This window comes from Camelus ferus, chromosome 1, assembly GCF_009834535.1.
Source record: "Camelus ferus isolate YT-003-E chromosome 1, BCGSAC_Cfer_1.0, whole genome shotgun sequence".
In the NCBI taxonomy this organism is placed as follows: Eukaryota; Metazoa; Chordata; class Mammalia; order Artiodactyla; family Camelidae; genus Camelus; species Camelus ferus.
In genome coordinates, this window is record NC_045696.1 from 89,304,801 (window position 1) to 89,331,994 (window position 27,194).

General features: G+C 44.2%; 1 protein-coding gene across 3 annotated transcripts in view; it reads left to right on the top strand.

Annotated features, from left to right (window-relative positions):
* The window catches only part of LOC106730349 (NACHT, LRR and PYD domains-containing protein 1b allele 5), a 33,838-nt gene extending 6,644 nt beyond the window's left edge, over nucleotides 1–27,194 (top strand). The window contains exons 2-18 of one of the 3 annotated variants that reach the window (XM_032485375.1): nucleotides 964–3,105; nucleotides 3,305–3,336; nucleotides 5,666–5,710; nucleotides 8,823–8,864; nucleotides 9,197–9,226; nucleotides 12,374–12,418; nucleotides 12,789–12,836; nucleotides 12,991–13,037; nucleotides 13,133–13,182; nucleotides 13,457–13,674; nucleotides 13,790–14,040; nucleotides 16,059–16,193; nucleotides 18,988–19,126; nucleotides 20,430–20,483; nucleotides 20,731–20,811; nucleotides 23,749–24,021; nucleotides 25,732–27,194. In XM_032485375.1, the coding sequence (XP_032341266.1) occupies nucleotides 2,912–3,105; nucleotides 3,305–3,336; nucleotides 5,666–5,710; nucleotides 8,823–8,864; nucleotides 9,197–9,226; nucleotides 12,374–12,418; nucleotides 12,789–12,836; nucleotides 12,991–13,037; nucleotides 13,133–13,182; nucleotides 13,457–13,674; nucleotides 13,790–14,040; nucleotides 16,059–16,193; nucleotides 18,988–19,126; nucleotides 20,430–20,483; nucleotides 20,731–20,811; nucleotides 23,749–24,021; nucleotides 25,732–25,751 (1,704 nt within the window). In that variant the 5' untranslated portion in view covers nucleotides 964–2,911 and the 3' untranslated portion in view covers nucleotides 25,752–27,194. Of the gene's footprint in view, nucleotides 1–963; nucleotides 3,106–3,304; nucleotides 3,337–3,706; nucleotides 3,795–5,665; nucleotides 5,711–8,822; nucleotides 8,865–9,196; nucleotides 9,227–12,373; nucleotides 12,419–12,788; nucleotides 12,837–12,990; nucleotides 13,038–13,132; nucleotides 13,183–13,456; nucleotides 13,675–13,789; nucleotides 14,041–16,058; nucleotides 16,194–18,987; nucleotides 19,127–20,429; nucleotides 20,484–20,730; nucleotides 20,812–23,748; nucleotides 24,022–25,731 lie in introns of those variants that run through there. The other 2 variants (XM_032485384.1, XM_032485389.1) reach the window with 2 other exon arrangements.

Sequence of the window (27,194 nt, forward strand, 5' to 3'; positions counted from 1 at the left end):
CACCTTAAATTCCATCCTCAGCTAAAGGCTTTGAGCATGGGAGAGTTAGTGGTGGGAGGTTACCAGGAAGAGCTGGGTAAACTGGTAAGGTTGTTATGCAGATTGAAGTCACTGCCTTCTCCCCATTGATAAGAGTACAGATTCAGACACCCTTACAAATGGAGATTTCCCTTACAGATGTAAATGCTGTAGGGTACAGAAGGGTAACTCCTACTTGGTTTTCAGAGCTTTCCCCTTGCCTGCTGTTTCTTAGAAAAAACCAGGATAAAGTAACATGCCAAAGAGATGTATTTTTAGGATGGCAAATTCTGCTGTACTACAAGCAGCTAGGGCCCTGTGATTCCCCTGGGGTTGCTCCCTCCACCTGGCTGTAACCCTGCGGCTGCCCTGTGGGTGGACTTCTCCCCCTCCTCGGATCAAAGCCTCTTCCCCCATAACTGTTCGGAGTTTTGGTACAGAGAGCTGGCCTGCTACCGTGCAGCCTCAGTACATGGAAAAAATAAAGGTTTTCCATGAAGGTTTTCTGGGCTTTAGCAGTTCTGCTATCTAGGCAGATGTACACACATCTGGAAATAAAGATAAGCAGCTGTAGAGAGGGGAATACGAAAGGGCCAGTTAAGAGAAAAATGCATTTTTGTCTCAACACAGAAGTGGATTTTTGGCAGACATGTTTTGTATAATAAGAATGGCTAACTCTGAATACGTGTTCTCATAATTATTTTAAAATTGAAAGGTGGGACTGCCTTTTAATTTTAAAGAGGTACAAGTCTGGAGAAAAAAGATGCAGTGGTTGGCCAGTTCTTTTATGCATTTCATTGGGAACCATATTTTAGCCTTTCTTAGTGTCTTGAAACATTTCCTGATTTGGGGTTCACTACCACTCTCTGACCTCTTGAACTGAAGTTTAGGATTATGAAACAAGAGGATTCAGGTCTGAAAATGAGAATATATGTTTTTTCCTAGAATCATGGAGCTTGGGAAATACCAAATACTTGGGAATGGTTTACCAGAAAAAATCTTCAGTCAAGAAGGTCTTCAAAATCTGGAGGCTCTGGACTTACTTGGGTGAAGAAGAGAAAGGAAAGAGCAAGCAGTTGGTCTCCTGCTTTTGTGCTCTTCTTCCTCAGTTTGCTTTCACTACCAGGTTTGGGATTTGGGGGTGAAGTGATGGAGAGTGAAGGGAGACACAGTACCAGGCAGCTATGGGGCTTTGAAGTCATAATGGCCTAGAGTCAAGTGTTCCTCTTCTGTTTGTTAGCTGTGTGATCTTGAGGAAGTTAATGAACCTCTCTGAGCCTCAGTTTGCATTTGTAAAATGGCCTTCATAGGCTTATTGGGTTGATTCAGTGAGAAGATACAGAAAGGTTTTAAATATCCGTAAGTGCAAATAACACCATTGTTGTTTTCTTCCCGCCTTTTCATTTATTCATCAAAGATTCTGATTCAGAGGGCCCAGAAAAACAGTTTTCAGAAGGCATCCTATGGAATTCTAATGTCCTCAGTCCATGCCTTGAGAAATGCTGTTCATAAAGGATGACTAGTGGTTTGGGCATCAAGGGAGAGGGCAGGGCTGTCACTTACATGCACACACAACACCAGGGGGTACCCCAACATCACAGTACATGTGCATGGAGTGCACATGGTTGGAATGCGTGACCTGCAAGTCCACAGGCAGTGACCCTTTTCGGGGGAGGGTTCAGAGAATAGTGTGTGTGTATGTGTCTATGTGTGTGTGTGATGCAGGGTGTCCTTGGGACACTGAAGAGCTTTCACTCTGGGGAAGCACACAGAGTGGGAAACAAGGGAGCCAGGTGGAGGTCGTTGGGTGCCAAGCCAGGGAATTTAGGCTTCAGCCAGGAAGTGGTGAGAAGCCACAAAGGGGTCTCTGCAAAGACATGACCAGCTCATGCAAATCAAGGTCACATGAGGGATGAACCGATAAACCAAGAGTAAGATGGTGATTAGGAGAATATAATCAGCCAGCCAGATGAGAGGCAGAGAGAGCTTGAACTGAAGCAGAAATAGTGGACTTGGAGGAGGGGACAGGTTTGAGAAATGTGTAGGAGAAGGCTTAGGAGGACACGATTGCTGGCTGGGAAAGAGGAAGCAGGACCTAGTGATGACTTGGAGGTTCTAGTCTGGTGACCTGGTGTTGTGATTCTCTGCAAAGGCAGGTCAGGAGGAGCAGGTTTGCATGGAAAGGGAGGGCAGTGATTAGTTAAGTGCTGATAGTATTTCATTTAAAGTGTTGACATGACCCCCTCTCCCCACCGTGCCCCCAGGCCTTGGGCACCTGGGACTCAGGGAAGAGGCCTGGGAAGGGGGTAAAGATTTAGGACTTGAAGCCTTGACATGAAAAGCAAGCACTGGGGCATCCTGAGGAGGGTGCAGTGAAGTGGTTCTGGGACACATCCATTGCTGGGAGGCTGAGGCCAATGGGGCACGTGGAGAGGGGAGAGGCTATGGAGACAGGGGAGGGGGTGAGGGGGGAGCAGACCAGGTGAGAGGGACTGGAAGCCATGGGGGAGCCTGTCACCTGCTTCATCTAAAGAGATAGCGGCCACTAAGGACGGAGAGGGCCCGATGGGTCTGTCGGGCAGCAGTCCTGGATGGCTCTCGCTCAGTGGTTTTGGTAACGTGAGAGAGCAGAAGCCAGGTGGCTTAGGGTCTGGGAGAGGCTGGGGAGTGGGAAGCCGCGACTGTAGGCCCTCCTGTGAGACCAGCATGAGGAGGGCGAAAGGAGGCTAGGTGGTCGGTCGTGAGGATGGAACGTTCCGTAGGCGAGGGGAGGACCGCCCATTGAATTGAACGGGAGCTGTGGGAGCCCTTCCTTTCTCAGGCGCGCTGGATCTGGGGGAGGGGCCGCAGGGGCCGGAGGGGCCGGGTGAGAAGACCTGGGAGCCGGAGGAGGATGCACAGAGGGAGCCGGCTGGAGGGAGGGGCTGGAGGCCCGCGCCGAGTGGGCGACGACGATGGATTGCAGAAGGCGCGGCAGAGCCAGGCCGCGTGGCGGGGCACGGAGGTGCCACATCGTGAAACTGTGAAAGTGTGTGCTGGCGTTTCCGGGGGTGTGACGGGACAAGAAGGGGTTCAAGTGCACGCTTGGTAAGTTCCATCTATCCGGGTGGTTTGGAATCAGGCGGCAGGTGGAGATGAGGGGCAGGCGGAGGATTGAGGAGGGAGAGCGTTGTTTAACGGGTAACATTTCTGGAGAAACATAGTATGATCATTTTGAAGACTTTCATAATTATTTTGTATAAAATTAGTATCCATTTATAAAACTGTTTTTCTGTTCTTGTTCTAGTGATGATCACAGTGCCTCTTCAGAAGAAAAAGGTATGGTACTCCAAGTCAGTGCTGAGTCATCCAAAACCTTAACCTGTACTGCGAGAAACATTTGTGTCTTTAGAAAATGATTTCTTTATTCATTTTATATGTTGGCTGCAATTGCTTTATTGCATTCAGGCATTCACCGACTTATAGAAATGAGTTGAAATAATCAATAGGCTAGGATGATGGAATAATGGCAACTTTTCAGAATTTTCTCTAAGATTATCTTTTCAAGAGGTATTCAAAGTGAAATGTAAAGAATTGGGTGGGGCCTTTGTAGTTTTTTACAACTTAAGAATAGAAAATAAATGCTCTTACATCTCTCTCCTTTTAAACTCTAGTTCTAATGTTCTTTTTAACTTTATTTTAAATTCAGTAAAGTAAGATTAGAGAAGCATTGTCACCTGAATTCAATCAACGTTCCATGCACAGTGACTAGGTCTTTTCTTTAATGCTTGAGTGTGGTAAGTCTGTAACCGTGTGTAGAGATGGATTTCTTGCTCTGGCTTGTTCTCTTTATCCTGCACTGCATGCACAGCTAGCCCAGTGTCTTACTGGGGGGTGGTTCTGAGGTCACTTTGGGCATTGACCTGTGTCACTTGGCTGCAGAGTGGCTTAGAAACTCCTCAGCTCGTCTCTGGGCCACTGTCTTACTTTTGCAAGTTTCATATCCCTCCTGTGGTTCATTTTTCCAGAGCAGAATAATGACAACCTGCCTAAGAAAAGTATTATGATGAAAATTTAAAAGTTTTTGTAAAGTGTGTCTGGAACGTGTGGTGTAAGGGGATGACGTGAATCTGTCACGAATGGGGTTGGATCTGGCGGGCTTTCTGCTTCACGATGCTGACCTAAACCTCCCCCATCCCTCTCTTTGCTTTTGCCTGTTTCTGTCTGGCTGAGATGCCTCTCCCTTCCCAACATTTAACTTCCAAGTGTGTTTCAGATCAACCAGATTCAAAGACTAGTGCTGAATCCCTCACATTCAGTGAGTGGTCTCAGCTTCTCTCTTGGACCAGCAAAATATCAGCCTCACTTCATTTTGTATTGTCTTGATTTCTTTCTCTATCTAATGCATGGCTACTCCTTGTCCTCACAATCTCATTAACCCATAGACTCTTTGCTGGGGTGTGGATTTTCTCCGAATTTCTACAGAATGCCCACCACACAGTGGACACTAAGTCAATGTTCATTAAATTGAAGGGACAGTAGTCTCTGACTGTGCCCTGGGGGAATCAGTCAACCAGTAACTAAGCCTCTGTTGTTCACCAGCCCAGTGGGGGTTGATGGATATTCCAAACAAACAAGTGGAAGAGTGCTAGGTCCAGGTCTAGAGCAGTCTACTTGAGCAGAACATAAATAACAGACAAGGGGTATGGTAACTGAGGAGCAGTCCATCCCTGCACAGGAATGCCCTTGCTCTATTTAACACTGTTGGTAACCTCTGCGAGTTACCCCTTCTTCTCCTTTATCTCTAATGTCTCCATTTCCCCGGCACCCACACTGGCCTGGACTCTCACCACTTCATACCTGGATCTCTGCAGTGGCCTCTTAATGCCAGGCTCCCTGAAGTCTTGTGCATCCTGATCATCAGTAACCCCCAGTGTCCACCAACATCTTGGGGAACACCAAGGCCCACTCCAGCTTGAAGCGCTCATGTAATTCTGTGTCTCCATGTCATTGCCTGTAGGAGAACCATCCCCCCAGTCCAGCTCTTCCTAATTGCATTCAAGGTCCTCCCTGGTCTGATCCCACCTTATCTGGCCAACTTCATGTCCTTACTGTCAACTCATTTGGGTCATTTCACTAAATTGTTGACAGTTGTTTTCCTGAATTGACTGTTGATTGGGGAGGACATGGATTCTTTGGTGTAGTAATACCACTGTCTGCCTTTCAGTTACAAAATCTAAAACCAGGTTTGTTTTTGTTTTTTTTTTCCCCTTTCTGGTGTCAAGTTACTTAATTGCCAGGGATGTTTTTAGGGAGCTGCTGAGTTGATCAAACAAAGAAACAATGCCACTCCTTTGGTACAAAATAGAGACTGCCAGGGACCCAACGAAATGTAATGAAAAGTTTGTTGGCTTTTCTGTTTGCCTTCTATTGGAAAAGGCTTAAGGTTTCTTTGTCTAAATCTTGTCTCCCCTGAGACTATGGCGTTGTTTCCCATTGCTCACGGGGCGTCAGTTTGACATGCAAGACTGCTTTGGGTCTAACGTGGTCGTTGAATGGCACAAAGGGCTTCTGTTATTTGGGACTTAGCTTTTACAAAAATGAGCATAATCTTCTATTTTATCCTTGTGTTTATCCTATTAAACTTTATTTCTTTCTCAAAATTTAGATTGCCCTAGCCCCAACCTAGATACTTCAGAGGACTCTAAATCAGGTAAGGGATATGATTAATATTGATAAATGCCCAAATGAAATTTTTACAAAATAACCAATTCATAGCAAGGTAAATTACAATTTATTTATTTATTTAGTACTGTTTTACTTCAAACAATCTGAGTGAAAGGTAGGGACTTTCATCTTTCTATTTGAAAGGGCTGAATAAATTTTAAGCTTTCATGATTACCTAGCTTAGTGAAATCAGTGACTTTAAAAAGTTTGATGATAAACGCGGTACTTAGTGAAACTGAGAATTTATCTTTGGCTGGGGTAGTCCCAGGAGGCTTCTCTGAGGAGATGATGGCTGGATTGAACTCTGAAAGATGAACTGGGGTCACAGGGCAAAGGCCAGGAGAAGAGTCGTCTCAGTTCAGAAGACTCACAGGTGTAAAGGGCTGAGTGAGGGAGAGTGTAAGTGCTTGTTCGCAGAGACTGAAGGGCAGATGGCTGGGGTGCGGGAGTGAGGGGAAGGGTGACGGGGCCAGAGTGCGTCTGCAGGGACAGGCGGGGGCTAGATGATATAGGGTTAAAAAACAGATTCTCCAGAGAAGATGTACAAATGGCCAAAAAACACATGAAAGATGCTCCGTATATTTCAAGGAAATGCAAACCAAAACCACAGCAAGTTACTACTTCACACCCTCTAGGATGGCTGTAATGAAAAAGGGAGGTGACAACAAGTGCTGACAAGGATGTGGAGAAGTTAGAGCCCTCATTCACTGCTGATGAGAACGTAGAATGGCACAGCCCCCTGGCGACACAGTTTGCCAGTCCTCAAGTGGCTACACATAGTTACCATTTGACCCAGCATTTCCTCTCCTCTTATATACCTCAAAGAAGTGGAAACATATCTCCACACAACCAGAGGGAAGGTGACTTGAAGGGGTTGCCCCAGCCAGGCTCCATCTCCCAGGGACCTGAGGCAGAGGGTGGGCCTCACCTGGGGCTGGTCCAGGCAGAATTACAGCCCTGCAGAGGTCCCAGACTGCCAGAGGGAACCGACAGGATAAAGAGGGGCCTTGGTAGGGGCTGCATGGTTCTTTAAAGCTGGGCAAAGCATTCATTCATTCACACTTTCATTCATTCATTGAGCATCTGTGTTGGGACGGGTGGCGGAGGGTCAGGTGATGAGACAGTCCTCCCGGGCTCACAGACCAGCAGCTAAAAAAGCTGTTTGGCGGAGGGGTGAATGGGGCAGGATGGAACACAAAGGAGGCACAGCTAGCCTGACTCGGTGGGGCGGAGGGAGATTGTCAACAGGAGTGACTTTTGGGCTGGCTCTTACTGGATACCTAGGAGCTCTGGAGGTGGAGTCTGGGGGAAGGATTTCCAGGCAATGGGATGGCATCTGTAAAGGCATGGAGGAAGGAGTGGGATGATTCTAGTCCAGGGGTTCTCAACCCTGGCTGTGCTTTTCCGTCATCTGGGGACCTTTAAGAATATACTGCTGTTCAGGTCCCACCCGAGATCAGTTAAATCAAAACTTCCAAGGAAGGGCCGAGTCCCAGGCAGGGGTGTGTTTAGGAAGCTCCCTAGGTGATATTGGTGTGCAGCCAAGGTTGAGAACACTGCTCTCTGCTTCCAGCCCTGCAGGACCAAGTCCATGTCTTATTGCCTTTATTTCCCAGCACCTGTTCCTACAGAAGCATGGCCTCGCCCTCCACCCAGGCACTTCTCATGCAGGAACCTGCCTCCTGCTCCCCCTCTCCCTCCACATCCAGACAGTCACCAGCTCCTGGGCCTGGAATTGCTGAAGTCACAAGAAGCATGTTTGCAAATGTAACAACACGGTTAAGCGTGCAAATTCGGGCCAGCCTGCCCAAGTGGAAATCTTAGCCCCAGACTTCCTGGGCAGCGGGTAGTAGGGTGCTGGTGGTCTTGCGTAAGTAAATTCACTGACCTCAGCTTACCTCACTGGGAAGTCATGAGGGCTAGTGTGTAAATGTATGTAAAGCTCTTACATAAATATATGTGAAGTGTGTATATATATATGTAAAATGAGTAAATAAATGTAAATGAGTGAATACGTGTAAATGAGTAAGTATGTGTACAGCGCCTGGCACAGTGAACACTCAGAGAAAACTGCTATTAGCTGCTATATTACTGTTCTCATTTTTATTCTCAAATCCTTTCATTCCTCCATGGAAGTATTGCACGTCCTTGGTTTTGGTCGTCAGCAGTTGTGTGTAGGGAGGGATGCTGTTAGGATAATACCAATAGCTTTCTGTGTGTTTACTCAGGGAACCCCGGGCCTGGGTGTGGTGAAGCTGGGGGAGCAGTGGCGGCGCGGGGTGGAGGGTGAACTTGGCCGGGTGGACTACCTGGGCGCGTCTCTGGTCGGCCAGGGCAGGTCCAGGGCGGCCCTGGAGGTGGAAGTCGACGTGCCCCCCCAGGGCTCTCAAGGTGTTCGTAGTTGGGGGTGCGGGGATGGAGAGGAGCGGAAGGCCCGTGGAGGGCACTTGGAGAGGCAGGAGGAGAACCAGGACAGACACCAGGGGAGGGCACCGGCAGGAGGGGATGGTCCGTGTCTTTCCCTGGGGGAGTCATGGGACTCGGGGTTAGCGGGTCTTTGGGGCCATGAAAGAAAGGATTCCAAATTCTGTGGGAACAGAAGCCTGATTGCAGTGGGTGAAGGTGCTGATGTCGGGGTGTGGGAGGGCAGGGAGCATTCCTGGGGACCACTCTTTCCAGAAGCAGTTGAACAATATAGACTGTCCTCTGCTTTGGGAAATGGCAGTTACACTGCAGAATTCTGCCCTGTTGTATGATTGAATTTGTGCATGGAATCTCCTAGATGCACAAGTGCAGGGCAAGATGGGAGCAGCAGGGGGCAGGTCAGGCCTGGTGGGACTTGGGTGACACCCAAATAAAATGATTATTGCAGCCAGAGTGTGATTTGAGCTCTTATTTAAACAATTAAATTATGTTTTGTTCAGTTCCAAAGAAGGATAAGCCCTCTATGTAAACCAGACTAGATTTGGACTCAGTGAGAACGGATTATAAGAAGAAGTTAGTTGAGTTTGGATCTGTTTTATTATGTGTATAATTTAAGAAAATAGTTCCCACTTCCTTTTCATTGTGTGCTTCTCCCGGCATATGCTCTTTTTTAGGCGAGGACAGCTGTTCTGAGAGCAGCTCTGAAAGCGAATCAGGTGAGTTATCTATGTGTGTGTTTCTTTAATTACAGAATCCTAGGTAAACATAGAAACCTTTATTTTTATTTTAAAGTAATGGCCACATCGGTTATATTGCTTGAGGACACGTTAATTGCCAGAGTCTTTTGTGTGGAATACTGAAAAAGTACGTACATGGTAAATAATTTCTGGTTGGCAAGCAAAGTGGCAAAACAGGATGAGCTGAAGAAGAAAGACAGGAAATGGTTGCTATTGGTGAGGAACAAACATTTTACCTGCTCTCCCATTAGCCTGTGTTTTCTCTTAGTTGTCACATGAATCTGATTTAGACCTTTTTTTTTTTTTTGTAGATAATGAGGAGCCAAAACCAAAACAAACAAGTGAGTGTATCCTTCCTTCCTCTGTCATCTTTTGTGTTGTTGAAAGGAAGAAAAAAGGGTAGGCTTTGAGATTTTTAAGTTGCAAGTTGCTTGTTTCATGATCTTTTTTTTCATGGAAAATTGAGTTAAGCTTTAGGAAACAAATAAGCATTTTGAAAATTTGAGTTCAGTACACTCGGGATAAAAGGGGCGTGTTCTTGATCTGCACTGATGCCAAGGTTCTGCATGAGCTGTTCTGCTCTGAGGATTCCCAGAGGAGAAGAGATTGAGAGATGGCCGAAATCTGCAATGTCGCCACGGCCACAGCCTCGGCTTCCTTCCGTAGTGGTCGCCGCTCACAGTTCATCACAGGGTGAACAGTTTGCTGCTGAAAGTGTTTTACCATTTGTGGTTTAAAGTTTCTGCCTTGCTGTCCTGGCTGTTTGTGAACCACTTGAGTATGAAGCCACCACAGAGACATGGATCCTAAATATAAATTTGATTCGGGTCTAAAGTTTTGTGAAAAACTTAAAAAAAAGTGAGTGACTAAGCTTATATTTTAACTGAGTTTATTTTACTGTAGGATTCCACCCCTGCCCCCCACCCAGTTCTTAGAATATGATCTGCCCACGAACACAAATACTATAGCAAGGCAGTCAGAGGGTGCCTTTGTAATATTTTAAAATAAATGAAGTCTCTTCACTGAGAAGTCTTGTATTTAATTTAATTCTCTGCAGTTTCCCAGTGGGGAACCCGGGAAGGTAATTGTAAGCTCCTTGCAATCATGTTATGTATTGATAAGAACCTATAATTATTTCTGTATCACACTCGTGGAGTAGATGTCACATTCTGATAGCCATAAGGGAAAAATGTACACCAGCCCTCCTCCCAGTCCACTTTGTACATTAAGGATTAGTTCATCTTGCAAAATGTGATCAGGAGTCCAGCCTCTGTGGATTAGATTGGGATAGAAATTAAATCAGAAAGCTGTGTATTGGGATCCAGTCTTTGCTGTTCCTGGTTAACAACTGAGTAAATGGCCATAGGGACACAGAGTCCAGAGGCAGGGCCCTCAGGGTCCTGGAAGCCAGGCCTGGGCTTCCAGGTCCTCGCCAGGGTAGCACCCAGGTGGAAGGCATTCTGAGTCAGTGAGGCTCAGGACAGGCTCAGCATTGGTGGGAGGCTGGGGTCAGTGTGGTGAGACAGGGCATGTGCAGGGCAGGGACTTGCTGGGCCTGGCCCTCAGCCGAATTAGGCACCTGGATGTTCTCTGGCAGCGACAGTGAGTAGGCTGAGCATGCTTGTCCTTGGAGCCCAGGGCATCCAAGGGGCCCTGCCTTCCCCCAGGTTTATTCTCTTTGTTAAAAGACATTTTACCCTCTGTGTTGTGGGTGAGATCAAAGAGGCACTCCCCATTCACTTCCATCCGCAGGTCTGATAGAAGGACCAGGCAGACCACCCTGGCTCGCTTGCTTCTCTGGGCTGGCTGGTGATGCAGGCCCACCCGTTGTGCTCATGATTGGATATGCCTTCTACTCATAGGCATGGGCTTGGGGTCACCTCTCTTGTATGGACTAAAGAGAAGCTGTGGTTTATGTGTTGGAGAGAACTGTATCGGTCCTTCTGCTGGGAAGACCCGTAGACTCTATCTGCTGGGCGGTTAGGATTCTCTAACCTCTTTCCCTTTCTCTGTTCCCAAGGCAAAGGGCAAGACATAGAAACATGGGATGTGGATGCAGTGCAATGTGGATGACAGCCATTAAATAATCTAGAATTTTACAGTGCTTTTTAGGACAGCGGCTGAGGAAATATGATTGAAGGATTTTGTGGTGTAGGACTTGGGTCAGTATTTCAGAACCTTCGGCTTTATAGTATTCTGAGTCCAGAATTCTGAATACTTTTAGTCTCTACTTGCCATTTCATCTTAATGCTGTTTTTTTAAAAGCTGGTTCTCTCTTGCAACCCCTGGTCCCTGTATAATGCCCTAACAGCAGGCAGCTTGTGTAGCCGGGGCTGGAGCACCATCCTGGGGGAGAGCCTGCACCTTCTGGGTGGTATTGGTGGCCTAGGACCTTCTACATGTGTTGAAGATGCCTGTCTCAACAACAGGCTGACCCTCCCAAAGGCTGTTCAGATCTTTAACATATAAAACCAAACACTTAACACATTAGGTTTTACCCCATGTGAAGGGTTATTGTTTACTTTAGAATTCCTGAATTTTTTAATGAGTCCCACCATCGCCCTAGCAAAATAATATTTCATAACAGTTCGCTAGTACTCACTGAGTGCTTGCTGAGTGCCAGGCACAATCCTTGCCTGTAATTTAATTTTCTATCTTTCTAGGGGTGGTATTATGCTAATCTCCATTTAATAGATGAGGAAAGTAATGGACAGAGAGATTTAGTACATAACTAGAGAGCCCAAGCTCATGAGCTAGTGGCCAAGGCAGGTAATAGGAAAATTCATTGCTGTTCTCGTTCATAATTCATTTTGTAGAATTCTAGTCATTCAGAAAATGAACACTGACTAGGCCCTGGGGTTATAGTCCTCATGAAGCTTACATTCTAATGGGGAGAGAAACAGGAATCAGAAAGACTCAGCCAAATAGTGTGTGAGGTTGTGGGGAGTGCCCTGAAGGAAATGAAAGGGGAAGAGAATGTGTCAGGCAGGCCCTGCTGTCAGGAAATCCTCTCTGATAAGGTGATCTTTGAGCAGAGACTGCAAGGATGTGAGGGAGTGAGCAACGTGAATATTTGTTGTGAGTATTTGTTTGAGGAGACAGTGCAAAGGCCCTGAGGCAGGAGCATGTGGAGAATGGCTCAGAGTGACTGGAGGGTTGTAAGTGCAGGGAGATGCAGTAATGAGGAGCCAGCGGAAGGAGTCTACATGTTAAGTCAGAGATAGTTCTGGTTTAAATGTGCCCAAAACCAGATGTTAATTACTCTCTTAAGTCCAAGCTAATCTCTAACTTGAAAGTCACCTGGGGGGCTGATGCTGATCAATCACTGTCTTGGGGATAATGACTCCAGCTTAGGTGTCCCAACTCCGGGCCGCCACGAAGGGCTCCTCCTTGGGGGCTGCAGCTGTCCAGATGGAACGCTGGCCTAGGTGGGGAGTAACCAGTGAAGAGGTTGTTTATGACCACCTGAGCCCTTCTTGTCTTCATAGATGGGGAGCTAGGAGAGTCTTCCACCGAGGAGGCGTCCACTCAGGGTAAGAGCGAGGCAGTGCCCTTGCCATCTTGTTTTCTCGGATCCATCCTGTTCTCCCTGTGCCTGTGGTGTGGGAGGAGGATGTGAGGATCAGGCTGAAGGATGGTGAGACAGCAGTTGCTTCTACATAAAAAGATCAGCTAAAGACCTATGTGCCAAAATGAGCTGCGTGGAAACTTAAGCTTGTTTTCATGCCCCACCCAGCCCTACAACAGGACTCACAAATGTGATAACGGGTCATGTGTCTCTAAGTCCAGTGATGGAGATGTTTAAATAAAGTTCCTGTTGGCTGTGAAGCTGGAGGTGGGGGCTTAGGTGATTTACCCTGTGATTAACTTATGCCAATTCACGAATGATTGTATCTTTCACAGTTGAAGAATGGGAGGATAAAGGATTGCCCACAAATCATTTTAATTCAGGTATGAACTTAATATATTCCTTTAAATATTGTTGCTAAGGGGCTTGTACCTTTGAATTTTGTAATCTGGTCATATCATATATATTTATTAAACATTTTTTGTCTGAAAATGCCAATCACATTCCTATAAGTAAAACTTTTTCTCTGTCATTTAGAATTTAATAAAATCCAATCTCACTGTGAACACTGTAAAGCTGAAAATGTAAGTCTCTTTTAATTATAAAGTATGATTCTTTAATTTGCTTGATTTAAGGAAACAACATTTACTTATATATCATATATGTGCTTTTTCTCCAGAAACACAATGAACCAGTGACCCCCAGGCTCCTTTCCCGGGGACAGTTTTTGTAAGTCATTGTGGATACAGAAGACGACATATTGTTCATCCTTTTAATTTTCTATATAAAAATAACCCTGAGTAGGGGAAGCACAAAACAGCATAACTTAACTTCACACATTTTATGTAATTCCTTGGATTGTTTTCTTTGATACTGATGTTGCTTCAAAATGTTACTGAGTTCTCTTTGTGCTTTTGAATGAAATTAAAAACAAATAATTGCAAGAAGTCCTCTCCTACCCAAGCAGCAGGACTGAACAGGTGCTCTTATCTGTCCAATGCAGACTGAAGGTGGACACGGAGGGCATTTACCAGTGCACGGAAACTGGTCTGATATTTGAAGTTAACAGAAAAGTTGACATCAAGTATTGTGTCTTGTCCTGGAGCAAATATGCGGACCTGGTTGTTAAGCCCTGGGTTGTCGGTGGACCCTTGTTTGATGTTAAATGTGACCCTACCTGTCTTACCTCCATTCAGTTTCCACATTCCCTCTGCTTGGGTCGTAAGTACTAATTTGCTAACAGTTTAATCTGTGCGTGTGTGTGAGAGAGAGAGAGAGAGAATGTGTGCAACCCATACAATGCCTGGAACACTGACGCACCTTCATGTCTTCACAGACTGCGACACCAACATGATGTTCAAAGTCTTGCATGTTAAAAGTACTGGGGCCTCGTTAGAATACACCGTGGACCACTCTGCAACCCATGTCAAATGGCGCGTGAGCTCTCTTTCTCCTGTGGGACCTGTTATTCAAAGCGAAGAAACGGTGTTCCACCACGGGGCCGTGATTCTGTACAAAGCCATTGACCATAATCCATCCTTGTCTTTTCGAGTGTACATAGCAACCAATAATGAGTCCTTCATCAAGGTAAAGCCAATGAAATGAATACTAAATGTTGAATACTTTGTTTTCAGACATGACACGACATCTGGGTGGGTCCTGTCCCTGTTGCTTTGTGTCCCCCCTCAGCGGCGGGTCTGATTTGGTGCTCCCACAGAGGTCGTAAAGTCCGTGGCTGGTGTGTGTGTGCTGAGTCCTCAGATCCAGGGAGTATGATTGTTTGTACATGTAAACAGTGTTGTGAAGATAACAAATGGGGAAAGAGCTCTTCAGAGCTGGGGCTGGCCCAGGCAAGCAGGCCTGGCCTTGGAGGAGATTGCCTGGTGGACAGCCTAGGCCATCTGTTTTCTACAGCCTTTTTGCTGGGGACCAGGGACCAGGGGCCAGAGTGGTGACATCAGCAGGGAGCTCGTTACAGTGCCAAGTCTCAGCCCCACCCAGCCCTGCAGACTCAGAGGTGACTGGTGTGCACGTGGAGCTGGAGAAGCACCGGCCCTGGGATGCACTGGGCATCGAGGGTAGGGTGACCGAAGGTTTCTTCTGGGCCTAAAGCTCCACCAGTAAGATGGGCCTCTCAGGGTAACTCACTGCAGAACAATTTTTTGGATAAAAAATTGACCCATTGTTCATGGGTTCAACATTCTGGTTTTTGAAGCAACAAATATTCATGAAGCACCTCATGTGTTTAAGGCAGCCTGGCCTGAGGGAAAGGGTTTAGATATTCACCATGGAACCAGTTTTCCAGAACACCGAATAAGGCTGTGACGTTCAGCCCATTTTCCAAACAGTATTGTTTAGAACAAAGGGAACCGAATCTCCTTTCATAGCCCGACTTAGAGGTCGGCTGAAATATAGCAGATAAAGCAGTGACACAAGATTATACTTTCAGATTCGAAATCAGGGTTTGACAGAAGTTAAATGAGCATTAGAGCTGTAATAAAGTGTGCTAATTTAAGAGTTGTAATTTGAGCTACAGAATCTCTATCAAACGATCTACTCCCAGTGGTCTTTGGTTGTAGTATTTTCACACTTTAAAAATGTTATACTGATTATAATTAGCCATATGTATTAAAGTATAAAAACTTTATTAAGTAATGGGTTTTTAGTTTCTTCCTAAGAAGGTAAAACATGCTTCCTGTAATCTCATTAAGGTAATACTTTCAGTTGGGAAAGTAATCTTCAAAATGGTATGAGAATAATTTAAAGTATAATTAGCATAGATTTGGAATAAGTACTGTTGTTTAATGAACTTTATATTTTTTTAAGTAAATTCAGTTATTAAAAGGGGATTACCCCTCTTCCTAGGAAGCTGGGGTGGGGGCTGATTACATCAGCACATGTAGAGACGTTTGCCGCCAGAACAATGGGGAGCGTGGCACTGGTAAGGCAGGATGTCCTTCCTGGCTGATGTTTTATTTTTACACTTTTCTTCATGGGTTGATTTTTTTTCCCCCTAAGTAGAGAAAGATTTCCTTGAATTCTGCCTCAGGAAACCTAAATTTCATGTTCAGCTGTGACAGCTGCTTTACCAAGGGAGCCTGGGCCAACGCTTACTTTAACCTCTTGGGGGCATTTGAACAATACATGTAAAGTCAGCGCCCCCCGTAGGCCCACGTCAAAGGGGTAGTTGTGAAAATAAGGATGGAAACATATAAAGTGTGGGACAGAGACACACTGAGTAAGCTGGAACCCTGTAGAGTAAAGTAGCTGCCTTCTGTCCACAGGTGCACTGCTAGTGCTAACTGAACTCACATCCTTCAGGAGCAAATGGTCGGTGCCACACAGGGTAGAAGGGTTGCTTTTGGCCGTAGTGCTTTTGCAGAAAGATGTTTGGCGATCTGGGAGCCTGAAGTACAGATCAAAGGCGCCTCAAGCCTCTGTGGCCTTTTTTCCCCCTTGTGAGCACTGTGAAAGCTACTTCAGGGCTGTCACTTTGTAGTCAGAAGTGAAGATAATGCAGGCTGGCACGTGCCCTGCCTATAATCTGACATTTCTTACTGTTGTTGCTGATGGATTTCAAAACCAAAACCTGTTTCCACCTTTAGGATATTTCCAAGTCTATAAAGCACTCCTCTAAGAAATTCATGAAAGTCGACAAGCCTCCTGTTTGCCTGAAGTTGTTGCAGAATGGGAAGAAGTACAGACTGATTAGTGAGCCGGAAGCCGAAATCACCCCAGAGGTAGAGCTCTTAAAACCACCTCAGAGGGGCAGCGGGGATGTGGATCTCTTAGCTGTGGTGTTTTGCAGATACTACAAATAATGTATTTTGTTCTCATTTTTTTATTTCCCACCTTCTAAGAAAGCAATTGTGTTTTTCTCATCTTGTAGCTTATTTCAAAGATCCTGTTGAATTTTAGGATGCTGCAGTCATTGGGAAAATAGACTCCCCAGTCTCTTTCCCTTTCAAAAGGTTTTCCATTTTCTTGAATTTTTAATTAAACTCTTCAAACAGTGTTAGCTTCAAAGGAATACAAACCTTAAGTTTAATTTGAAGTCACACAGAGCATTAAAGGTTAATGGAAGGGAGTTGCTAACAAGGGATATTGGGCTTTTCTTACTGGAAGGCATTTGAAAAATAGAGGACAGATTGTCATCAAATTTGTCTGTAAACACCATGACATTTGTAAAGTGACTTTGATTTCTCAGAAATGACTTGGTTATTTTGAAAACTTATTTTCACAGTGTGCTCTGAGCATATATGCCACAGCTTGTCGAGCCTGGACCTCTGTGTGCAAATTCCTTTGTATGCCTCCTTTTGTTTGTCTGTTTATTTTATAGTTTATGAAAAGCTGAAAACATGTTTTGATTCCATTAAGTTAAGATGGGAGGCAAGAGAGCTAATTGCAGTGGGGTCCATGTTGCATCATTTTATTGTATCATCAAGGCACCCAGTGCCCTGTAGAAGCAATCACAAACCCTGATCAAGCTGTCGAGTTGATCAGACAGTCTTCTATTACCTTCCTTTCTGGTTTTAAAGGGTCTCTTCGCACCCTTTGAATTATTTAAGCCTTACAGCTACATGGCTGAGGAAACTGATGCAGGCGGGCAGTCTGCCCAGGCCACATACCCGGGCAGCGGCAAGTTCGGCCCAGAGCCCCAGCTGCCTTTGGCTTCTAAAGCCGCCGTCTTCCCACTGGGATCTGAGAGGTTAATTCTTGGCCCTCCCAAGCTGATCAAGCCCTGGCCGATGGTACAGCAAGACAATCACAAGAAGCAAACTGCAGCCTTGTCTGGGAAGTGGAATTAAATTAGAAGAGTTTGCTTAGAGCAGTGATTCTTGGCCTTTGCTGCAATGGAATCCCCTGGGGAGCTTTAAAAAAAAATTCTGTGGCCTGGGTCCCACCTCCAGGGACGCTGACTTAATTGGTCTGGGAAAGGCCTGGGCATTGGGTTTGTTAAAGCTCCCAGGTGCCTGTAATGTGTTGCCAAGTTAAAGAACCACTAGGAGAGGGAATAATACCTATTGAATAGGTGAATCTGTCCAGGAAGAGACCAAGGTGGTCCCAGGAGTTCTTTTTCACAAAAGATGTTGATAGCTGGGGGACTTTAAATAATCTGTGTTTTACGACTCACTGTGTGCTCTCTCTCTCAACCAAATCTCTGGCCTATAAGATGGGAATAATCTCCCAGGTTTTCTGTAAAGATCATACAAAGTGATGGTTTGTGGGTACTCTGAAAATTTTTAACACTCTGTGTAACTATAAGGTGTTCTTTTCAGTTTTATACCATTAATGATTTGTTTAACTGACATTGATCAGGAGTGCCTATTACAAGTCAGCCTGGGATGAGAGCTAAGAGTTAAAAAAGAAGTAAGTCACAGGCTTTTTTTTTTCCCCGTGGGGGTACTGGGGATTAAACCCAGGACCTGGTGCGTGCTAAGCATATGCTCTACCACTGAGCTATCCCGCCGCCCCTAGTAAGTCACAGTCTTTTCCCTCAAAGATGCCAGTGTAGTGAGGGAAGTACTCCATTCATGCAAAGAAATAATTTTAACGTAATGTGGTATTACTATAGAGATGGGCAGGAGGTACAGTGGGCTTTTCCAGGGAGGCTTTTCACATGGGGGAAGTTTGCCTGGGTTTGCAGATGCCTGAGAGGTGACAGGAATGTGCGGCTGGGCTGGAGGCCCCCGGGAGGCTTTGGGGAATGGGAACGTGGAGGACTTTGGGAGGACTGGGGCCAGGGGAAGGAGTTGTCTCAGCATTATGGACCCTAGTGTGTGACCCCTGGAAGGTTGTGAGGATAATGCTAGTGACTTGGAGCAGAAAGAGAGGGGGGCAGGTTAAGACCACCGGTTTGGGGGGTGATGCCCAGTGCAGTTCAGTGTTATTTATTAAGAATGTACTTCTCAGCCAGGCTTGCTAGCCAGTCTGGAGAGGAGCAGAGGAGGTGGGAGGAGGAGGCAGTCCATGTAGAGGTTAAGAGCTCACACTCTGGAGTCAAAAGATGTGGATTCAAATTCTGGTTTCATCACTTCCTGCATGTGGACTTGGGCAAGTTCATTTGCTTCTCTGGGATTCTTTATCCATGAAATAGTCATAAAAGGATTTGTCCAATGAGGAACTATGGGTAAAACCCTCCACATAGTTCTGTGAATGTTGAGTCAGTCGCAGATTGGAGCATGCTCCAAGGAGAGGATGGTGAGGAGTTTAAAAGCACCTGGGAAAGGGTGGCTGATGGGTGAGCCCACGTTCCATCTGAAGAATCAGGAAAGGGCTGACAGATGGGGCCAAGGGACTAGAAAGGAAGCTTCAGTAAGGTAGAAATGCAGTTTGGAGTAAGAGTGGGAAGGTCTAGAAGGAAGAGAGTAAGAGGACAAGTGATTGAGTGGTGGGATTTCCAAGGTCACGATTTCAGTGGGGTGGTCCAGCAAGCACTAACCCTTTTAATGGTCATTATTCTTTATCTGACATTTTATGTTGTTCATTAGTGCAACTTTTAAATGTAAGAATGTCACTTTTTTTTTTTTAAAGGAAATTGAATTTGTGGATGGTTCACTTTTAAAATTGAAAAGTTATATTGAAGTGTATTTGGAGCAACCGGTGGAGTTTAAGTTACTTTTGGTGGAGATGGATTCCGAGGAAATTGTATGGAAAGCAAAACTGAGAGAGTGTGAGTGTTTCATGTTTTGCATCTTGAGTTAAAACTCTGGTTTGGTGGGGTTGGGGCGGGGCGGGGCGGGGCGGGGTGGGGAGGTGGGCAGGCAGACGGGGCAGTCGTCCATCCCATCACTGGGACGTGACAAACTTCGATTAAAAGAAACGAAGGCCCCAGCCACTGGGACAAAAGTGCCGGCTCGGGTTCTCAGGCCCTCACCGTCCAAGTCCCCAGAGAGCGGGTGCCTAGAGCCCATATTTGCTCTCACGTCTTTCTCCTCCAGATGCGACACCCAGTCAGATCGGTTTGGATTTCTGTCCTAGTCCAAGAAGGAAGCTTTTCTATGGGTGTGATTCTTATTGTCAGTATTAGACCCTTAAATTAGCCTTTCATCCAAACTACAGTTACTTAGCCGGGAAGAGTCCTAGGCGGGACTCTGCATTGGGGGTTGTATTATTTTTCTCTTGGTATTCATTAATTTGTCAAACAAGTGAACCTGAAAGATGTTACTTTTTAATCACAGCAAATGCCACAGTAATGAAGGTATTTAACATGTCGCCACCCGAACAACTGATGTTCTTCTAGACTGAGTCTCTCTCGGGGTAGTTTTAGAGACCACTTTATAAGGCCTCTTTGTAACCTTGTGTAATCACAGTCTGCATGCTAAGGTGGCCCTGGTCTGCATTATCTGGGGGCTCTATCCTACTGGTTAGCAGCACCTGCTCATCACTTTTCAGGCGCCTTCACTCCAGAGACCTATCAAAGGCCTCCTGAGACGTCGGCACGTCAGAACGGGGGCTGAATTTCACACACGGCAGGTGCTGTCCAGTCAGAATGAAGTATCCAGAAAGAATTCCCAAAGTACAGGGTTTTCCAAACTACAGAAGGCTAATATATATGTATGAGATTCTTTTACGTGGAGAAAAATAAACTTAAAATGTTTATTTTTACGGCTTCCTTGTCCACCTGGCACACAATGCCAGTGTTCTGATCGCAGTAGTTCTAGATTTGAAGAAATGCAGAAGAAATGACATTTCACCTGGCATGTGGGTAGGGCACGTATCATGACGGTGGTTTGCAGATGACTGAGGTTTGGGAAACACTTGTCTCACAAGACATGTTGGAAGGAGTCCTTGTGATTTATCTCAAGAGTCCAAGCCCAGTGCATTTGCGTACGTACCAAGTTAAAACTCCACACTCATATTTGAACTTTAGGGAGATTGCCAAGACCCTAGGGCTTCCGTGTTTTCACAAATCGATTGCTTTAATTCAAATTTCATACCACTTTTTCCAGTTGATGCTTATGGTACTTTCACAGGTGACTGGATTCAGCAAGATCGGAATCGGAACATTTCGAAAAGCAGCACAAGTGGTGAGTGCTCATAACTGGACATTAAACTTCTGTTCTTTCCATCCACTAGAATTTTAATTTTGCTGTGCAAATACGGTAACATCAAGGATCTGTTAAGTGTTCCATAACTCTTAAATAGTCTAAACACCTCTGAATCCATTTTCAATTGGTTTCTATTTGTATGATGATTTTTTTAAATCCATTTTGAAGATGGGTGGATACTAACAACCATAAGGGAAAGCCAATTTGTTGCTGTTGTTTTTTAAAGGTAACAGGCGTCGAAAAATGAGTAGCAGCTTACCTGATGAAGTGGTCTATGATAAAAGAATGAAGCAGATTGACACTTCAGGTTTGTAAAAATGTCATCAGTGGCTCTAAATCATTTTCCCTGGTCTCCCGCCTTGACATTCATCCAGCACATGTGCTTCTCGGGTCAGTCTTCCTGGAACACATCCCAGATGTGCCTCCCAGATACCTTCTCCCTGTGTCCCAGCTTCTCAGGCCTGGGTAAGGGTCCCCTTTGGTCTGCCCCAGCCTACTTTTCCAGCTTGACTGCCCGCTCCTCCCCTTCACTCAGTGGGATGAGAACGGGAGGAGGGGAAGCTCCTGCAGCCCCTAGGGGCAGGACCACGGCCTGGCCATCTGTGCATTTCCCATAGCACTGAGCGTGCAGCCTTTTATGCAGAAGATAATGAATGTGCATGTGTGCAGTCACCGGTTTCACAGTTATTAGCTACATTTAGGGGAGGGAGCCGCCAGCTCAATTATTGGAGACTAGAGTCAACCTAATTTTTTCCAATTAAATGGCAGAGACCAAAGCTCGATAGTTGTGAAAATACAATAGAGATTTAGACACGTAACAATGGTGCTCTGAGGAGCCAGAAGATGGAGTATGTGCCTCAGAATTCAAGTCCAGAACTCACAAATTTGAGTTTTAAAAACCCAAACTCAAATTATATGAGACAAGGTCTCAAGGCTTTGGGAGCCTCATGTAACTCCCCAGATTAAATCTTTTCAACAAAATACCCTTTATTTTACTATTGTAAGAAAGTGTGAATCTCTAAAAGCAGATAAACTCTCTCTATAGACTGAAATAAGATCTTTCACTTCCTAGAGCAGGCGGTGGTGAGGATGACACGTGTCTGATTTTACTGCGTGTCACTAGAGACTTTTTTTTTAATTTTTATTAAGTGAACATCAGAATAAGTGAGGCTCTGGAATTATTTTGCCTTAACTTAACTTACTTAACAGTTATTTTAACTTAACCAATTTACTTAACCAAATTGGGATATAATATTTTTCCAGTTTTATTGAGATATAATTGACAAATAAAATTGTATAGATTTAAAGTATAAAGGTGATGTTTTGATGTATGTATACATCGTGAAATATTTACCAATCAAGTTAATTAGCACATCTACCACCTCACATAGTCACCTTTTTTTTTTGGTGGTAGTGAGAATGCATAAAACCTACTCTCTGAGCAAGTTTCAAGTATGCAATACAGTATTATTAACTAGAGTCACTGTGCTATAGATTAGATCTTCAGGACTTACTCATTTATAACTGAATGGGACACAATTTTGTATTAAATTGATACATAGGAAAAGTTTTCTTTTCTTGAAATTATTTGGCTGTTTTGAAATTAGCTCCAATAACAAGTAGCTAGAAATAGAATTCAAATGATCAGATGCTACCTAGAAAGATTAAGGATTTCTAACCACTTTAGAGTTGACAATATGATGTCAAATAAATTAATAAAGATTTACTTTTGTTTAGGCATTTCTGCAACATGTTTTGAGCTGTTGAGTCTCTATCTTGGTGTATCAGGCTCAGCATATCACCATGTTGCTTTTTAAAATATGGTCAGCTCTCTTGGGAAGGGTGTAGCTCAGTGGTGGGGAGGGTGTAGCTCAATGGTAGAGTGCGTGCCTAGCATACACAAGGTCCTGGGTTCAATCCTCAGTACGTCTATTAAAATAAATAAATAAATAGTAAAATAAAAACCTAATTACCTCCCCCTTACAAAAAAAAATTTCCCCTCAAAAAAATAAAATAATATTCAATATCTTGTAATAATCTTTAATGAAAAAGAATATGCAGATGAATATATGTATGTATATGCATGACTGGGACATTATGCTGTACACCAGAAGTCAACACATTGTAACTGACCATACTTCAATTAAAAATATTAAAAAGTAAAAAATTTGAAAAATATGGTCAACTCTCAACCTTAACAGAATCACTTTGAGATCTTGTTAAGTTTAGGTTAAGAGTCTGATGTGGTAGTTTCGGGGACAGCCCAAGGACTGGCCTTGTTAATAGACTCCCTGGGGAGTTTTCCTGGCAGCAGGCCGAGAGGTGCACTCGTCTAGGCACCGGGAAACCTCTAGAGGGCAGGGGCACCCCTTTAGAACCCATCCTCCAGTCTAGAAGGCTGGAGAGGAAACTGTGAAGTGGGTTAGGGTCTAATATGTATGTTTGGTTTACATGAATAGACTGTTGGCTGTAGATGAGCGAAAGTGTTGTGGTCATGGGAGAGGGGCAGAAGGGACTCTTCCCTCTCTCTGCCTTCCACTGTCACCTCCAAGTGTTTGTAAGACCTTGAGGATCCTTAAAGGAGACTCAGCAGCCAGTGAGCTTTGCTTCACCATAGCACAAACCAGCTAAAACACGTGAACGTAGAAAATCTGTCTTACCGACAGGGCTAATATTTTTATGGAGCCAATAGTTTGCACTGGCAAACGTATATCCTTCCAAGATTATGACCCTGTTTCTTAGCAACAGATAGTACAGATACCCTCCTGTGACTTTTCTGTGGATTGTGCTTTTCCCCCCAATGCCAGGAGATGGCAGAACGGAGACTACAGGTCATCTCCCTTCCTGCCTCTTTAGTGACCACTTAAAGGTAGCATTTTGTATGTGGCTTTAACACTTAAAGACACAGAGGTGGGCAAGGGTAACAGCTGTATATTTTTCTTTTTGAGCCACATAAATTATTTTCGGTGTCTTGATTTTTTTTTTTAACTCCAACCTAATCTGTGCTGCTTTGTAAAACAATTTCATTCCCTGAATTATTGAATTATCATTGTGAGCAAGCACTGTGCCCCAGTTTCATGTTATAGGAAATTGTTCCCTTCTGTCTTTAAAAATAGTTTGGAAAGCAAGAATTTTTTTGTCACTTAAATATATCTTAAAAGCAGTTATTAAATTTTCAAATTGTGGTTTCTTTTTTTATATAAAGAGAATGTATTTTCATTGTGAATTCTTCATCTGCTTTTAGATGGGGCAAAGACTAAAGCCTTGTTAACAGACACTCAGCTGATAAGCCTTGCTGAGAAGCTGGGGCAGGAGTGGGTAAAAATCGCCATTGCCAACCTGAAGTTGAAAATTAGCGATATTGATGCTATCATGGAGAAGAAAGAAGACGTTACAATGAATAAGTTTCGGATGCTGAAGAAGTGGCAAGAAAAGGAGCAGAGTAACGCCACAGCTCAGAATTTATGTAACTGCTTGAAAAATGTCGATTCGGTTGAGGTCCAAGATGTGCTGAGAGGTAAGCAGGAAATTATCTTTAATTAGCCACTTTCTTGGAATCTAGCTATGTCTTTGCAAATAGCATATTTCTACCATAGAATGTGTTGCTTGCTTATTTATAAGCTTGGGTCCACATAATTCTGCAAATGCAGCAGTAAGCACGTGGGTGACCATAATCTTACTAAAGGTGGTTTGTGCATGGAGTCAGGGAGCGTTTAAATCTCATCTCAAGTGCTGGCTAGGTTTGTGACTAAGCAAATTCTTTTTTTTTAATTGAAGAGAAGTTAATGTACAAAATTATATAAGTTACAGGTGCACAATATAGTGATTCACAATTTTTACAGGCTATGCTCCATTTATAGTTATAAAGTCTTGGCTATTTTCCCTGTGTTGTACAATATATCCATGACTAAGCAAATTCTTTACCTAACTTTAAGCCTCTATGTGCCTATCTGTGAAATGGATGTAAAACCCTCACTGCCCTGTTGTGAGACTGAAAAGAGGTAATGCAGGTAAAGTTCCAGGCAGGTAGTGAGACGCAGCAAGGGGTAGATAATGTCCCTAATGGAGACCTAGCCGGTCGCATTGGGCCGTCTGTGGTGCTGAAGCAATGCTCGGGGAGGCCACAGGGTGGCACTAGTGAACCTTCAGTAGCCAAGAAGGAAAGGGGAAGAGCAGAGCCCCAGAGAGGGCTAGACGGAGTTGTTTCTGGTCTCGATCCAGAAAACCGCACGGTTCCTTCCTTTGTTTTTAAGCACTTCTTTTTTTGTGTGGCTTGACTTAGCACATTGTTATACCCGTGGTCAAACCAATTCACAACTTTGATTATTGTATATTGTTATCACGATTAACAAATGTGGTGTTACTTCTCAGAAGTCTCGGCAAGTCAGAGAGATTTTTATTTGGAATTCTATTCAGACTTTTTATTCCTTAAAGCACGCAAAAGTGTGTCTGTGCCCTAAAAGGTTATACAAAAAGTACAAGCGTGCGCTGACCTCTCAGGAGGCTGTCCAGCGTGGTGGGCGAGCTTTCTGAACTCCTACACCAGAGTTTGGGTGCAGAAGCTGCAAGCAAATAGAATAGCCAGTTTCAATATCAAATTTTTTTTATTCTCTTTCTTAGATGTGTTGAAATTATGTAAATCACTGAGGCCCACATTTGGAAATCTACTGATTTACACACAGGCACATCTGCCTTTTGACAGCAATGGCTGCTGTGCTGTGATAAAGAATTATCACAGCCTTGTCCGTCAGAGGAAGGCTTGGAGCTCTGACTCCCTCCCAAACCCTGTAGAATGTATTGTTATTGTTTTGTTTTGTTTTTATCTGCTCCTGACCTCACCAGACACTTGACATGAAACTGTAAAAGGATTTGCGACTTTGTTTTTAACAGTAAAAAGGATCATAAAAGTTTAGTATCCCCTAATTAAATAGGAAAAAAAATCTTCTTAGTTAAAAACAAACAAACAAACACCAAAATTTACCAGTGTTTGATGCCCTCATGTAGCCGAAATATCTGGTTAATTGGCTGAATTTTGTACTTTTATCGGGATGTTTCAGTGTCTTGTAACCACAGCCTTTGAAAACCGCATAGGTATCTTCAGCTCAGGAAAACCCGGCCACTTCTAGGAGTTCCTTTTTGAAATGGATGAGTAGTTTTCTTTAAAAGCATGAACCTCACCCCCCACCCCCAACAAAGAATCCCTGAATTTGTTTCTCTGTTTTGTTAGGTTTCTTGCAGGAAACGTGAAGTTTGGAAGACGAGCTGGAGAAGGAAACCTCTGGAACTTTCAACTGCAAAGACCATTTCTGTGGTAATTGGGTGTAGAGTTGATGGGACCTGGAACTTCACAGCCTGTGGGAGTAGCTCCTTTCACAGGCAGCCGCCCTCAGCTCACATTATTCAGGGGCAAAGGGAATGTGGAATATTTTGAAACCTGAAGAAAGAAAAAAAACTCTATAATATCAAGGGTTTTTTTGGGTTTTTTTTGCACCTCCTGTTCACACATCCCACCTGGCTTCCCCACCCATAAAGGGTGCTTAAAATGACTCAACTCAGTCAGGTGAGAAATGTGGTAATTTTCCTTTTGTAGTCCGTGAACTATGAAACTCATATCAAGTGTTTGAAATGTTTTTAGCAATTAAGTAGTGGAGTACTTAAATTGCACCAATTTAGTTTAGCTTTTTTCATAACGACATAATAACGAGAGAGGTTCCTGTGCTTCTGGCGCCCACGCAGACAGACATTCACGTGCTGCTGGTGCAATATGTCTTTTTATGTGGGATGTGATTTCTGTATCTCACAGTACTAACCAGTCTCGCTAGTGGTCTGTTAAACCATGAAACCAATCACGTTACCGAGTCCTAGAGTGATTAGAAAGGAGTGTAATCCTCTCCCCATCAGTGTTGGTGCAAACGCTCAGAAGTGATGGCCTCATCTCACTGGGGAAGTTCTGGATCCATCATCAGAGTCCCTGCAAGTTTCATCAGCCTCTGAAATCACCGGGCCGGACACTGCATTTTTTGACTTTGACCCTGGATCATTTATTTTGGGGAGGGTGGGGGTGTGGAAATGCCATTCAGAAAGAGCCTTAGCCGGGACCAAGGGAAAACTGTCATCTCTTCTCAAAGAGGACTTGTCCCAGGGAATAATGGGCCACATTGGCTCTTGTTAATGGGTAAAATTTCTTTTTTTGTGTATATATAGACATTGTCACTCTCCCAGAATCATGCATGTGGTGATTAACATCTTGGCTATGTTTTGTTAACTTATTTGAGGAAACTATAAATTACCATTAGTCTTCTGTAGACATTAGCTGGAGAGTAAATGAAATCTCAATGAATTAATCAGAGAAATGTACTTTATAGCTTCGCCTGTGAAGAACAAATTCACTTTATAGGGAAGAATGTATTTCTAATTGTCAGGGATACTGTGGAATTCAAATCAGTGTCACTTCATGAGTTTTTTTTTTTTAATAGTTCTATATTTTAGGAAACAGACTTTTAACACTCAGAAGTGTAAAATACTTAAAGGACTTTGAATTTTTTAAATGTTTATTATTTTTTATAAGTTGTTTCCCAAAGAAAAGCATAGTTTCAGAGGTGCTTTGATATAAGCTGGGTTCCTAACAATTTTCAACCTTTTTCCTACTGTAGGTAAAGGGAAGAACAATAAATCCGCATCTGTACAGTG